The sequence below is a fragment of the Abramis brama genome (genome assembly GCF_963993115.1).
Source record: "Abramis brama genome assembly, chromosome: 12".
NCBI lineage: Eukaryota > Metazoa > Chordata > Actinopteri > Cypriniformes > Leuciscidae > Abramis > Abramis brama.
The window spans coordinates 36,599,580-36,614,068 of record NC_139974.1 but is presented as its reverse complement, the minus strand read 5'-3'; the positions used below and the strand labels follow the sequence as shown (position 1 = coordinate 36,614,068).

The window sequence follows — 14,489 nt, the reverse complement described above, 5'->3', positions numbered from 1 at the left end:
ATGGCCTGTGACGGAGCAGTGGAGAATTAGTGCCTGACACGGACAGCTGGAACGGCTTGTCTTCTGTTTCCACAGTCGTTAAAAATTCAACTCCAGAAAGGGTCAGATGTCAGAGAAACAAGCAAGCAAAAAAAACACAGCGTTCACGATGCATTGCGAGACAGAACTTTGCCAATGACTACAGCATCAAAATTGCTTGATTGTTTCATTTTTTTTTTCTGAAGTTGAAGTGCACAAACCATACATTGCCATCTCATAACAGCATGTTTGTTCTGTGTAACAAATTCAAGAAATTAGAAAAATAACTGAGAGCTCCTGATAAACAGACCAGACATGTTTACAAAAGTAACAGAAAATTGAACCAACTCACTTTTAGCAGAAATACACATTTAAAATACAGTTTTTCTCTTGGAAAAAAGTGGCAAAAAAAATTGATGACTCATCCTGCACTACAAAGATTTTTGTCCAATCAGATGCTCTCTGGAATGAGAATGCCCCGCCCCCTAATAACCACTGCAAAGAAAGTAGCAAATCATGGCTGTGCTGTAGCTAAGCTAACTGGACTGTTTTTTAAAAAGGGAAAGACACTTTATCACGCCCAAACTTCCTGTTTAAATAGAAAATACACTTTATCACAGCCAAACTTCCTGTTTAAATAGAAAATGCACTTTATCACGCCCAAACTTCCTGTTTAAATAGAAAATACATCGAGCCAGGTTAGAAAAATGCGCTCATTGGCTGATTTAAGTTAGCAACTACCTAAGTAGTTCAGGAAATCTCCAACTAAGATATCTTTATCCACCGTATAAGAATGAAATACCCCTTTTCCAATTACATAAAGCCACCTTAATCTTCTCCAGTCAGGACTAATGCTTTAAAAAATACCTTGATCTACTGAAGATTCCTTAAAATAAAATGAAAATGAATAAAACATCCTCGGCTACTCAACTCACTCACCTAAAAGACTTTTCTCATCCATGTTCCTGAAAGAATGTTTATGTATATTTAATAGAAACCAAAAATATGGCTAATAACTAGACTATAGCCATTCACCCTTTTAACTAAATTACAGGACTGAGCTGATATAGTAAAAGGCTGGATTGATTCAGAGGAAGCCGTTTGGTCTATATGCAGTATGTGCATCTGAGCAAAGAATGGAGAGTATAATCATTGAATCATTTTAGCAGTCACTCAACTGCTGCCCAGTCGTTCAAATCCATTAATTCCATTAGAGAATCAAGAAGGAATAAATATGCCCTAACAAGAGGCTGAGATTAGCAGAGCTAATGTCATATTTCATTTATGCAGTAAGTGTAGTTTATGTAGGAGGATGATGACAGGACGGATGTAATGAAGGCCACAGCTAAACAAACACTAGAATTCATTGTAAAGCAGATTTCTGCATCAGGCACGTGTTTGATGCTTCATCTGATGGGATCTGGTTACTTTGCTCTCAATTAAATCTAATATAACATGATCTTGTAAACAGCATCTATCTACTCAACTACACAACCGGGATGTCAATTTACACAAATTCCCATGATCGATCGTCGTTTAAATTAACGATCAATTAATCGATTAATCGTTAGTTAGCCTTAATAGTGCAATATGCGTCTAGCACTGTAAAAAATTATCGTGATTTTAATGGTCAAAGACTGTAGAAATGCTGCAGTGAAAAACTGTTAATTGGTTAAGAGAAAGTTTCCTTACTATGGTGAATAACTGTGATAGATCTAACCGTATATTCAATGTAATTTTACTGTAAAAAAACGTTAAATTTACAGTTTTTGGAAGTGAAAAAGAACAGGTCATTGTATAACTTACAGTGAAAAAACGTAAATTGACATACCCACAATTCCCTGTGTGACACTTCACATCTGATGTATTTTTGTTGAAATAACTATGTTTCTTCATAGTTTTCTTAATGTTTATTGCATTTTTAAAATTTCATGTGTGTTACCATGATGGTGTTTAGTGTTTGTGTGAATGACACTGTGCAGCTTCTATATACAAGTATTAACTCTCTTGTGAAAAAGCTGCTTGTGATGAGCTTTAATTCATCATGTGACTCATCTCCACTGTGATTGGTGGTTGTGTATTACTATGGTACAAAACAGATAATACTTCAATAGGTCAGTAAATTAACAGTATGTCAGAAAATTAAATATGGTTTATAACTGTAAATTTAAGTAAAGTCTGTAAAATCTAAAATGTTGCTACCGTATTTTTTACGGTAAATTTCTGGCAACCACAGCTGCCGGTATTTTAACGTAAATTTAACAGTTTTTTTTACAGTGATATAGCCAACTGCATGACAGTGTGTGTAAATGCTGCTCAAAACGCTATGTTCGTCACCAAATGAATGCAAAGGGTTTTTAGTTTAAATAAAGAGCTAGTAGGATTGTAAAATGAGTCGATGGGATTGATCATTTAATTCAAATATAACAACTAATACAACTGTCACCAACGACGCCTCAGATGCGTGCTAGTCAGAATGCATAACTCTTGTTGTGGACGCGCTCCACGGCAACAACACCCAATGAATTCACAACGACTTATTACAATAGCGTTCTCATTATCTTCTTCTTCACCATATCTTCAGTTTATTACACTTCAACAAAGGCTCTCGCATGAGTCGAAGCTAAACGCCATCTTGCGCAATTCTCATTAGCACTTGTTGTCCAACGTCGTACACTGACGACATCCACGTTGTTCTTGGACGTTCTCTTTTTGTGGTACCTTCTACTCTTCTGTGCAATGCGATGTTGGCAGTCCAGTTTTTATCCATACGAAGTACATGACCAAGCCACTGGTGTTGTCTTCCATGTACTTTTTGCACGATCATTTCTATCTAATTGAGGGCCTTTCTGATGTCATCGTTTCTTGTCTATGATGCGGATGCCAAGTAGTTGCTAAGTGCTGCCATATCGAATACAAGTAGTAGTTTCTCTTCAGCACTCCTAAGTGTCCATGCTTTGCAACCATACAAGGCTATCTGGAGTATGAGGGATCTGTACACAGTCTCATTTTGGTCTCATTCTTGATGTTTTTGTTTTTCCAGATATTGTCCAGATCACTCATCACTGTCAAGGCCGTGGCTGCTCTTATTCTGATGTCTGTAGAGCACTCACAGTTTGCAGTCAGTGTCGATCCAAGATACTTGAATCTTTCCACGTGCTGTAACTACTTCCCTTTGAGCAACAGTCCTTCCTTTTTTAATACTTAGCAGCATCCACTCCATTTTAGAGTCACTTATCTCTTGCCCATACTTTGAGCTGACATTGCCGACTCAATCCAAAAGGACCTTGAGCATGTCTAAGTAGTTGTGTCAAGAGACCAATATCATTGGCAAAACATAAGTACTTGATTGTTCTGCTAAACCAGTGGTTCTCAAACCTGTCCTGGAGGACCACTAACACTGCAGGTTTTCGTTGTCTCCCTAATCAAACACACCTGATTCAACTCATCAGCTCATTATCACATGGGTTAAGGAGCTGAAGAGTTGAATCAGGTGTGTTTGATTAGGGAGACAACGAAAACATGCAGTGTTAGTGGTCCTCCAGGACAGGTTTGAGAACCACTGTGCTAAACTGAACCAGTGAATATAAAGTTTACATTTGACATTGGTCTCACACTTAAAAGCCCCTTTCACACGCGCTGTGTGAACAAAAGCCGTAATAATGCCGTGTCGTAATGATGACGCTGAAGCCGGGATCGTTCACCAGCTGTGAAACGGTACGTCATGCGCAAGTTTATGATCGAATCAGAGACAAAAATGCACAAGCGTGGTTTGCAAGTCGAGAAAGAGAAATCGCAGCTCATAAGCAAACTTAAAACGCTGCTGAGACATTACAAGTCACATCGATGTCACGTGTCTTTACAGGATTTTTACGGGTTGTGTGTGAACGCACTCTCTGATTCCGGAAAATCACTGGCAGTGTGAATGAACCAAAATCAAACGAACCCGGGTCAAATCCAGGGTCACTTTATCCGTGTATTTTCCTGAATCTCTGTGTGAAAGGGGCTTTACACACATTTAATTTCTTGTTTTGTTTAATTTCTTGTTCTGCTAAGGCACATGATTTTGTAACATGATAGCTGAAAAGCTAGAAGTAAAACTGATTTGTGCAACTAACATAAAAAGGGCTAGTAGATACCACATCCTCATTATCAGAGTCAGACTGACCCACTGCACTGCCATGCTGGGGCAACGAGACGAGTAGAATCACAGTTGAGTCAGGTCAATAAAACGGACTTCAAGTGCTCTCCACTGCCTCCAGTGTTTACAAAACAACCCCTATGGAATAAATCCATGAAAGGGGTCCTATTATGCTTTTTCACATTTTCAATTTTCTTTAGTGTGTAATGTTGCTGTTTGAGCATGAAAACGGTCTGCAAAGTTACAAAGTACAAAGTCACTCCAAAGGGAGTTATATATCAGTGTCACTGTTTTTGAATTCCCTGAAATGCCTCCATTGTCTTCCGGGAACAAACACGTCACAAAATTCCTCATTTAATTAATTCCTGCCCAAAGCATACACAAAATAAAGGGACGAGGCCTGGTTGAAGTTTGTTGAAACTGGCAGTCATGGTAAGGGGCGTGACATTTCAGAAACATGCTCAAAGTGGTTGACCAATCACAACACACTGGTCCAGCTGACCAATCAGAGCACATTGTGCTTTTCAGAGGGAGCATTAATCAGAGCATTACTGACAGACTGGGAAGAGAGGAGTTGCAACAATGTCAAATATGTAAAAAAAAAGAATGTATTTTTCAACATTCAAGCATGAAAACCTATTCTAGTAGTAGTAGCCCCCAAGAAAACAAAATTAAGACTTTGAAAAATGGCATAATAGGTCCCCTTTAAAGTCAGCTAGGTCCGTGAATTTGCTTTAGGACCTTGATTTTTATATTGGACATCAAGTGGCAACACCACAGTACTAACAGTTTTTTTATTGTAGAAAGAAAACCAATTTTCTAAAAGGGATTCAGTATTTTACCCCAAAATGAAAATAGTTATCATTTATTTACCATCATGTCGTTTTAAACCTGTATGACATTCTTTTTCCATGGAGCACAAAAGGGGAAATTTCAAGTTACATTTTTAAGTTTCACACCCAAAGTTTGCATCCAAGGTCAAAAAACACTTTCATTTTCTCATAATATACATTGCAGCATCAGCTCTTTTCTCACAGTGTCTGAAACGGCTCGATAAAGGATTTAGTCTCTCTAAAACCCTCCTTTCCTAGAGCCTACTCTGCTCTGATTGGTCAGATGCCCCAGTCTGTTGTAATTGGTCTACCACTTACAGCTCGTGTTGGAAACCAAACACCCATTACCATATCTGAAGTTCAGCTCCGGAGGCTTCCTCAGCACTTGATACACAGTGATCCGAACAGTAACGATGGCATCGGTCTTACCATATCAATTCGAGCTCAAGTCCTCATCCTTTGGAAGTGCATGTAAAGTGGATTTGCTCTCGCAGTGCAAAACAAACAAACACACAAACCAAACTCTTCCAGGCCTCAGCTACAACTACAGTGTTTGAGGGTGGGTCAAAGTAGAAGTTGTTCACGAACAGCCAATGAAGACCATAGGCTGGCATTATGTAAATATGTTATGCAGGTTTGAGCCGGAAATGAGACTGGAATTCCCGACAACTCGTTTCGGCAGTTCCGAATCGGTTCTTTCTTTTGAGAGACAATAACCGAATTTATCGTGCACTTTGATCTTTGAAACTCTGCAGACCTTTTACATTCACAAACAGCTGTATAACACAATAGTCGTAAATAAATAAAAAATACTAACTTAACTGTACATGCTCACCAATAGGATGAGGGGATGTTATATATATATATATATATATATATATATATATCAGTGTTTCCCCTACCATTATATAAGGGGGGCGCCCCGCCCTCCTAACGGCTCCCCCCGCCCCCCTTGAAGGTCAAGTAAATTTGATTTTCTTTATAGCGCCAGATTATTTTTTTTTATTTTATTACAAAAACTAAATAGCCCTTAAGTAATATGTTATTTATCTTATTTCCACGATGGCATGTCTTTTCTGTCTGTGTTTGCGCGTTTACAATTATCGCACACTCACACACAAACAAACACTTGCGTCAAATACAGAGCACTAGCGGACAGAGAGCGCGCGGCGGGAAATATGTCGCTGAACTGAAGATGGCAACACTCACTCTAGTAGCAGCCGGAGTAGCTCTCCTGCTCCAAGTCTAACGCCCGTTTCACACATATTTCGTTTGCAGTGTGTATGCGGTGAGTATTGTTTTCCGTACCCATGTTAATAACAGAGCTTTCACACTGCACGCGGATGCAGTCCGTCGATGATCGATCCGTTCCAGTTGCGGTGCGTATACAGCAGTGCAGCGATCGTTTCCGCACCGAGTCTACTTTTGCCGTTTATATACTGTCTATGATTTCTGCTGTGCTGCAAACGCTGAATTAAAGTGACAGCGCATGTTTCGTGGTCAAAATGAACACAGATTGACCTGAAAATGTAGTCATTTCACCATAAGTGCGATTAATTAAATAAAATGTATGTATTTATACCATAAATTTATTTAATTAAATACTACTTTTTTCATTTTAAGACCGGGGTAAAGCAAGGAAAACTACAATTTACCTCAACAAGGCGACATAATGACATTCGTGGAGGTGGAAAAACAAGTTCTTTGTGACATGCAAGATTTATTGTATTAAAATTGAAATGCAAAAGATTTTAATATAAATACATGGTTAAATATTTTACCACTTGCTTGAGCAACTTAATATATAATTATATAGAAGTAATGCATTGAATAATACATTGTTTAAATTGTGTTTAAACTAGGGCTGAACGATATGGACAAAATTTCATATCTCGATTTTCATGCCAGATATCTCGATATCGATACAATACGATATGACTACGTAAGTACTAAAAAAACAATACATTTAGAGTTTGTAAAATACACACTGATGTCTATGGAAGAGGTAATAATAATCCTTTCCATTATAATTCGACACGTTTTATTCATATCAGATAACGTTACACATTGTGTAAGTAACTTCAATGTTTACTCTATTCTATTCCCAGTTCACCAGCCACTTACTTTTAAGTATTTCGGGAGAAGTGGATGAATTCACATGTTGTAAACATAGAGGTTGTAAATCCAACAGATCCGATTCTCTGAACTGCGTCTGCGGCACAAACGCGGCGCCCATCGCGCATACAGCTCAACTAACGCGATCGTTATAAAGGTGTTTAAACAACAATATACTTCCACTTGCATGTATTTGACAATCGGAATATCAGATATTTCATGCCATAGCTAACACATTTGTGAATATTCTGAATAAAAAAGGAAAAATGACATAAAAGCAGATCATCATTCATTCAGCGCTGTTGCTGCTGCGGTGTGTCACGTGACAAGCAATGACGCGTCACCATGGAAACGCCGCCCCCCCTCTCACAATATAGTTCCCACGTCCCTGGTAGTGTGTGCGCGCTGGCTTTAGCGTTGCATTCAAGGGCACTTGTAAAACTGATGTTTGTTGTGACTGCCAGAGTTGTATGCAGGGCGAGCGCGGAGAGGGGAAATCTATATCGTCTATATCGTTGCTTTTTTCGATAGTAATATCTTGAAAGTTCATATCTCGATATAGATACGATAACGATATATCGTTCAGCCCTAGTTTAAACGTGAACGCGCGTTCACAGCAGTGCTGCGTCTGACAGGATTCTCTCCAATGCATCATAGAAATAAAAACTTCTCCCATTTAAAATTTGTTTGTCATATAAATGTATTAACTAACATTAACGAACAATGAATGAGCAATATATTTGTTAGTATTTATAAATCTTTTTTTAGTTGTTAGTTAAAAAATAAAACAATTTAAGCTCTGGTCCATTAATATTAACAAATACTTCTATAAATTTAACAAAGGTTATTTGCAAAAGTAAATTTTAAAAAGATTTAAATATGTTTATTTTATTTTTTTAAAGAGATATCTTATGTTAACTTTTTTTTTTAAACATATGTGTTATGTTAACTTTTACAAAGCATTACCCTCCCAGACAACCAATTAATGTGACAGATAGATAGAAAGATAGTGTCTGTGTCAATTTTCCCCAACCAACCATAATAACAACAATAATAACTTTTCTGGGCCAGCAAGTTTCGGTCACCTAGCAGCCTACGGAGGAGTGATCAGCTCTCAGATTTCATCAAAAATATCTTAATTTGTGTTCCGAAGATGAACGAAGGTCTTACGCGGTTGGAACAACATGAGGGTGAGTAATTACTGACAGAATTTTCATTTTTGGGTGAACTAACCCTTTAACAACAAAAAGTTTTGCTAATTTTGCTATGCTAAATAGGCATTAGGCTATTGCATTTTATTACTTGCATTTAGCCATCTGCGACCCCATCTAGACAGAGCTATGACCCCATTTGCCAACCACAAAGCAAGGTCATTAATACCTTAAGTGCTCAAACACAGAGATGGACATATGATAAATAAAACAAGCCTTAATGTATTCAATGATATGACAAGATGTATCAGAGAATTATGCTGTGATCATTTTACAATTGAGGAACTTGTAATCTTCATTCTTCAGAGTGAATGGAGGGATGAGTCTTTGAGAGTGCTGTTATTCCACACAGCCACTAGAGCTGCTCGCACAAGAGCCTCTTTCAGCAACTCTACATTAATTGTGCTTAGAAACGCTTTAATATGGAAACGATCCACTTAATGAGTGACTAAGAAATATTATGAAAATGTTCAGTATGATTAATGACTGGCAGTTCTATTCAACGTCAAGCTAGTCTTGTCTGGTGAATGGACAATGTTTTACCACAAATTTGGCCCTTTCTCAAGTGTGAACACAGACCACAGGCTGTTATTTCCTCCATGTCTGCAGAAAAAGCACGTGGCCTGGGTTTAAAATTCCCTGACTCATGAAAAAGTCTTTCTTTGTCAAGCTAACGACCAGGGCAGTTCAGTTGAGTTGACAGTTAACCCAGCCGGCACAATGCCATTTTACAGTAAGCTGGCATTTTCTAGTTGCTCAATGTGTTACAGTACTATTGCTTTGTTTAATAACATTTAGTTGATGACTAACCTATTTATGGAAGAACACAGCTAAAGGACACATCTGTTATTACAGACTGATCTAAATACCAATTTTGAACCATATGTTCAAATGCACCGTCACACATTTGACATTCGGCAGCTGTGAAGACCTATATTTCATGTTTATAATTAGCAGCAGGATCCAAGAATTGAAACCAAGAGTAGCATTGGGATGTGATCTGATTAAGAGACTCTAAGAATACAATACTTGAAGAGCAAAAAGGTGTACAAACTGGCCTTAATGGACCTTTTAATTCAGTTAATTCTGGCACACAACAGCTTGATGAAATTCAGCTCGTGTGAGGGAGATTAGCGAGCAAACATCGCGTTAACCCAATGAGAGAGGCAGGGGAAACGGTCCAGCACTGCCTAGTGTATTAATGGGACTGATCCAACCAGGGGAACCAGGGTTTTCGAGTGTTTTCCACATCTATATCCAGCTTCCAATCTGAGTTAATAGCCGGAGTTGTAAACACATTTCCAGAGGCTCAAACATTCAGCAGCAATTTTCACGATATCGCAACTAATCAATAACAACCGTCTGAGTCCACAGCTGTGCATGGCGAAATCAAAGATAACCGTTTTAAATGCTGGCTAACTGAATTTATCAGAACTCTAATTGACTGTAAAATGCATTTCTGAGAAGTTAACATCATAAAAATCCCCTCTCAAACAATGTGATTCTGTAGCTTCCTGCGAAACACAAGACATCGATAGACAGACTGTAATTACCTTCATGCTTCACCTTGGAAGAAGTTGCAAACACAGTAGTTATCCATGTTTTCATGGGAACATTACTTGATGATAGTGTAGAGGAACAGCGATTGATAAGTGTACAGTGGTGGTGTGAAAAGTTACAGTAAGGAGAGTCAGCGAGGCATGTGAGGACAGAAGCTATACGTGTTCATCTCCCCACAGGCATGAGTGGCCTCTGGATAATCTATAAGTCCATTTAAAAAAATCAAAGCATACACAAATAGATTTACAAAATATAAATGACATTTAAGAGTGTCCATGAAAAAAATCTAAAACAGGAATTAACTCTTTGTATTCATGTTGGTCATATACTGTTAAGTGTATATTAAAGGGTTAGTCCACCCAAAAATGTAAACATTTTCATTATTTACTCACCCTCATGTCGTTACAAACCTGTAAGACTTTTGTTCATCTTCAAAACACAAATGAAGATCTTTTTGATGAAATCTGAGAGATTTCTGTCCCTTTGTTGACATCTACGCAACTACCACTTTGACGCTTCAGATCTTAAAACGAATCCATATGCATTGAGCGGTTTAGTCCAGATTTTCCGAGAATGAACCTCATTGGTTCACGCACGTCAAGTAAGCATGACTGAGCTTCTGTTTACCACAACTGATGTTGTGACAAACAGCTTTTTGAAAGTAGTTGCGTGGACTGTAAATGGAGGGACAGAAATCTCTCAGACTTCATTAAATATCTTCATTTGTGTTTCGGAGATAGTCTTTAAAGTCTTATGGGTTTGGAACGACATGAGTGTGAGTAATTAATGACGGAATTTTAATTTTTGGGTGAGTTTTAAAATAAGTCATTGCATTACGAATTGCATTTTTATGTATTTTTTATATGTAATGTATTCACATCACTGACATATTAACATGCAAAAGACTATCAATAAACTTACTTTTATGGGTGCAGAGCTGAACTGAATTTTCCGTTTTTGTGGAATATCCTCCTTGACCTCCTCTGGAAGACCGGGAATCTCCGTAATCTCTGATCCTGGGTCATAGGAAAGGTCATCATCGTACAGGTCATCCTCTAAGTCTGTGCAGCTCTCCCCCCAGCCCTGGTAGCAAGCATCTCCATCGGCAGTGAAAATAACTCTCTCATTGCCGCAATATTCCTCATTGTGTTCTCCAATTTGATCCTCTGTAATCCAGCTAGACTCCTCTTTCACATGACCGTCTGTGTCCTCGTGGACCGTGGTAGCTGTAGACTCATGTGAATTTCCTGCAGCGTCATTGACTTGAGCCGCAGCTGAAGAATTGTCCACGACCTTGGTTAGGTTTACCTCATCTTTTGGTTTCAGTTCAATGGATCCATCAACCACCTCGGGGGTCTCCTGGGGCTTCTTCTCGTCGTGTTTCACTTGGTCCACGGCCTCAGACAGAGGACTAGGACTGAGAAGATCTTCTGAAGATGAAGAAACTGGCATATTGTGCTTGCTACCCACTCGCGTCCTGTAAAAACCACTTGACGGAGACTGTCGAGCACTGGTGTCATCCTCGCTGGCCTCCCCGTGTCTCTGTAAGCCATCTGGAGAATACAGCCCCCTTCCACCTCCCTGGCCTCTTCTGAAAGTAGCACCGGAGCCCTGCTGATCTATATTTTCGAACACAGCACTGAGCTGACTCACAGTGGGAGATGAGGCCTCTGTCCTGGAGCAAAGACTATCCAAAGAGTCCGTACTGCCTCTGTTTGAACGCGTTCCCCTCCAGTCATCCAAATGCTCGTGAGAACCCCTCTTGTCTCGGCCATAAGAGTACACAGGCGACTGTGAAGCATCTCTGGAGCTCTGCTCAAAAAGCTTCCTTGTTTCGGAGAACTTTGATTTATGATGGCCACCAGCAGTCCGCTCTCCATTGCCGTGCTGTAACTGGACCACCGACCCATCCGTCTTGTTGATGAAGTTTGTTGGCTTGCTGAGTTTCTGTGGGGAGGTCTCATCCCTTGCTCGTCTGTTGGACCCAATGTTCTCAGTCCCCATTTGCATGAACATGTTCTTGATGCGACTGACGTGGGCCCCGTATTGCCGCCCTCGAGGCTGCCTGATCCCCTCTGGGTCCTTGACTTTGGGGCCTCCATCCTGTCTTGGTTGGTCAAATGCCTTCTTTAGAGCCTGGAACTCTGCCCTGTAGGCATTCCGGTGCGGGGAAGCGCTCCTCAGGGTATTCCTCTCTGCCGAGGCCTCCGTCTTCATCATTTTAGCCTCGACAATGGAGGTCTTCTCAAATAAACAGTAGCATACCTTCAGGTTGTTCGTTGGGTGTAATCACATATTGTTGGGGATTCCTGAAAGCATTTACAAAAATGTTATGAGAAGCTTGTTTCATCACAAATTTATTTTTGCACAGCAAACAATCATACACTGTAAAAAGTGGAAACTTGTCAAGGAAGTGACCCTAATAAGCCCACATACCAAATAGGCCCAGTTGTTGTTGTTTTATATACTATCCATAATAAAATACCATTAAAAAATCGGAATTTAAGATTTAAAAAAAAAAAAGATTTTGAAAGAAGTCACTTATGCTGCTCACCAAGGCTGCATTTATTTAATAAAAAATACAGTAAAAACAGAAATATTGTATACAATTTAACAGTTATTTAACCACATTAAATTAAAACATTTTAGAAACTTCTTGAGCCAAAAAAATCTGTCTGTGATTGTAATCACAGAAAAATAACTTTTTTGTCAAGTGGGATTATTAGGGATGGCTCCACTGACCCCTATTGTTCCTAATAAGCTCACTTTACCCACTTACAATTAATTATGGGGACACAGTGGAAAAAATATAGGGACTACAGACTCAGAGCCTAAAAATTAGTCTCGAAACTAGCTTTCTGCATTGGCAAAGCAATATGGATTTTGATACGATGACCTGTGAAAGAGTCAGAAATTGATTGACTTTAAAATAAGATGAATTGTTGCTCAGACACTAAAACTCCAGTTTGATCAGCAGTTCTTTAATAAGTCATGCTGACTCATCGAAAATAAATTCGATTTAAATTAAGTGCCTAATGCTTTTAAATGACACATGATTAGTGGGTTTATTTGGCCACACAGGTGGGCATGTACCTTATAAGTCCACTCTGGACTTTGCAATTAAATAAAGCAATTTAATGTTGTTAGTTCACCCAAATTCGTTGTTACAATAGCCTACTGAACAGCAGCAGCAGGGCAGATGAAAACAACATCTCTAAAGCGACTGTGCTGCACATCAGTTTGTAAACACAACACGCCTCGAAAAGGGCTCGGGTGCTGGAAGATGCCTTTGCATTGGCTTTAGTCCACCGCCCTGGTTCTTGAACATTATGCGTGATCATCACTTTGCCATAAGGGCCGACGGAGCACTCAATATCAGCGCGATATTTTTGATGCACCGATGTGTTTTCGACGCAGATCTCGATATGACTCACAGATTAGATTTGCCATCCAGCACCCATCGTGAACACCGCAGACAGCCGCTGCATTTTAGCCTGACGGAATGTGTTTAAAATCAATCCCACATCTCACGAATTAATATTTAATATCGACAATAAAAGCACGAAAAGGCAGATGCACATTTAAGCCCAGCACAAGGACAACATATAGCTGTGCGAGCAACCTGCATAATGTAAAACAGTTTCTGTTGGTTAGATAACAGCCCACATTTACTCTCACAACACGCATAGCGCGAATAAATGTGAAACTGCAGATGTAAATATGCATTTGGAAAAAGTGTGCCTAAAAATAGCGAAATTGCGCTATTCAAAGATGATGAGCGACCCGTGCGCGCATCACATCACATCGCCTGCATCACTGACAGCTCCATCCTACAAACCCAGTCTCCATAAACACTCAAAAAATACAGACCTAGTTCATTCCAGCGAGTGTATCAGCAAAACACCGTATATAAACACAAAGCAGAAGTGGTACAAGTATTGCTTAACTCCCTTGTTGTTGCTCCAAAACAAAAGAGGCACTTACCTACGCCTTCAAATGTAATGTTAGTTATCACAGGAATAAATGTGTCCTCGCTTTAAATCATTAACTAGAGGGGAATTGCATTGGAAAGCATTTTAATTCAGCAACGCTACTGGCATCAAGCTGCCATACAGGACCTTACCAGACAATTGACACAATGTGACATACAAGCCGGGCTTTACTCACACACACACACACACATACACGCGCGCGCGCGCGCACAGCCAGACAACGCCATTGCAGGCGAGGGGTGATGCCGCCATTCCCTCAGTAGGGGTGTTGTTGATACACAAGACTATTCAGAGTCAAACTATCAGTTTAGACAAAGCAATTTCCGTATTTCTTCATGTATTCACTGCAACTAATTCGGTTTCTCGACTATGTTCTATTGTCATGAGAGCTTCGACAATTGACAGGTGTGTAACCTTAATTTTCACAAATGGTTCGGTCCAGTAATCTGTATAGAGGGGGAACAAGCAAACTGCAGTCTGGCAAAGGAAAGAAAGTAATATCGCAGAATAATATTAACTACAGTGGTCGTGCTGGAGTGATACAAGGCCACGTGGTGACAAGAATAATCAATCAATACAATTGCAATTGTAATTTCCATGTAAATGCATTTTTGCTGCC

At 39.4% G+C, this 14,489-nt stretch overlaps 1 protein-coding gene across 1 annotated transcript in view; it reads right to left on the bottom strand.

Moving 5' to 3' along the window:
- ppp1r9a (protein phosphatase 1, regulatory subunit 9A) overlaps positions 1 to 14,489 on the bottom strand; it is a 72,113-nt gene that overhangs the window by 53,990 nt on the left and 3,634 nt on the right. Inside the window, exon 2 of the mRNA XM_084131102.1 lies at positions 10,800 to 12,187. Coding sequence (XP_083987228.1) covers positions 10,800 to 12,098 — 1,299 coding nt within the window. The 5' untranslated portion in view covers positions 12,099 to 12,187. The remainder of the gene's footprint in view (positions 1 to 10,799; positions 12,188 to 14,489) is intronic.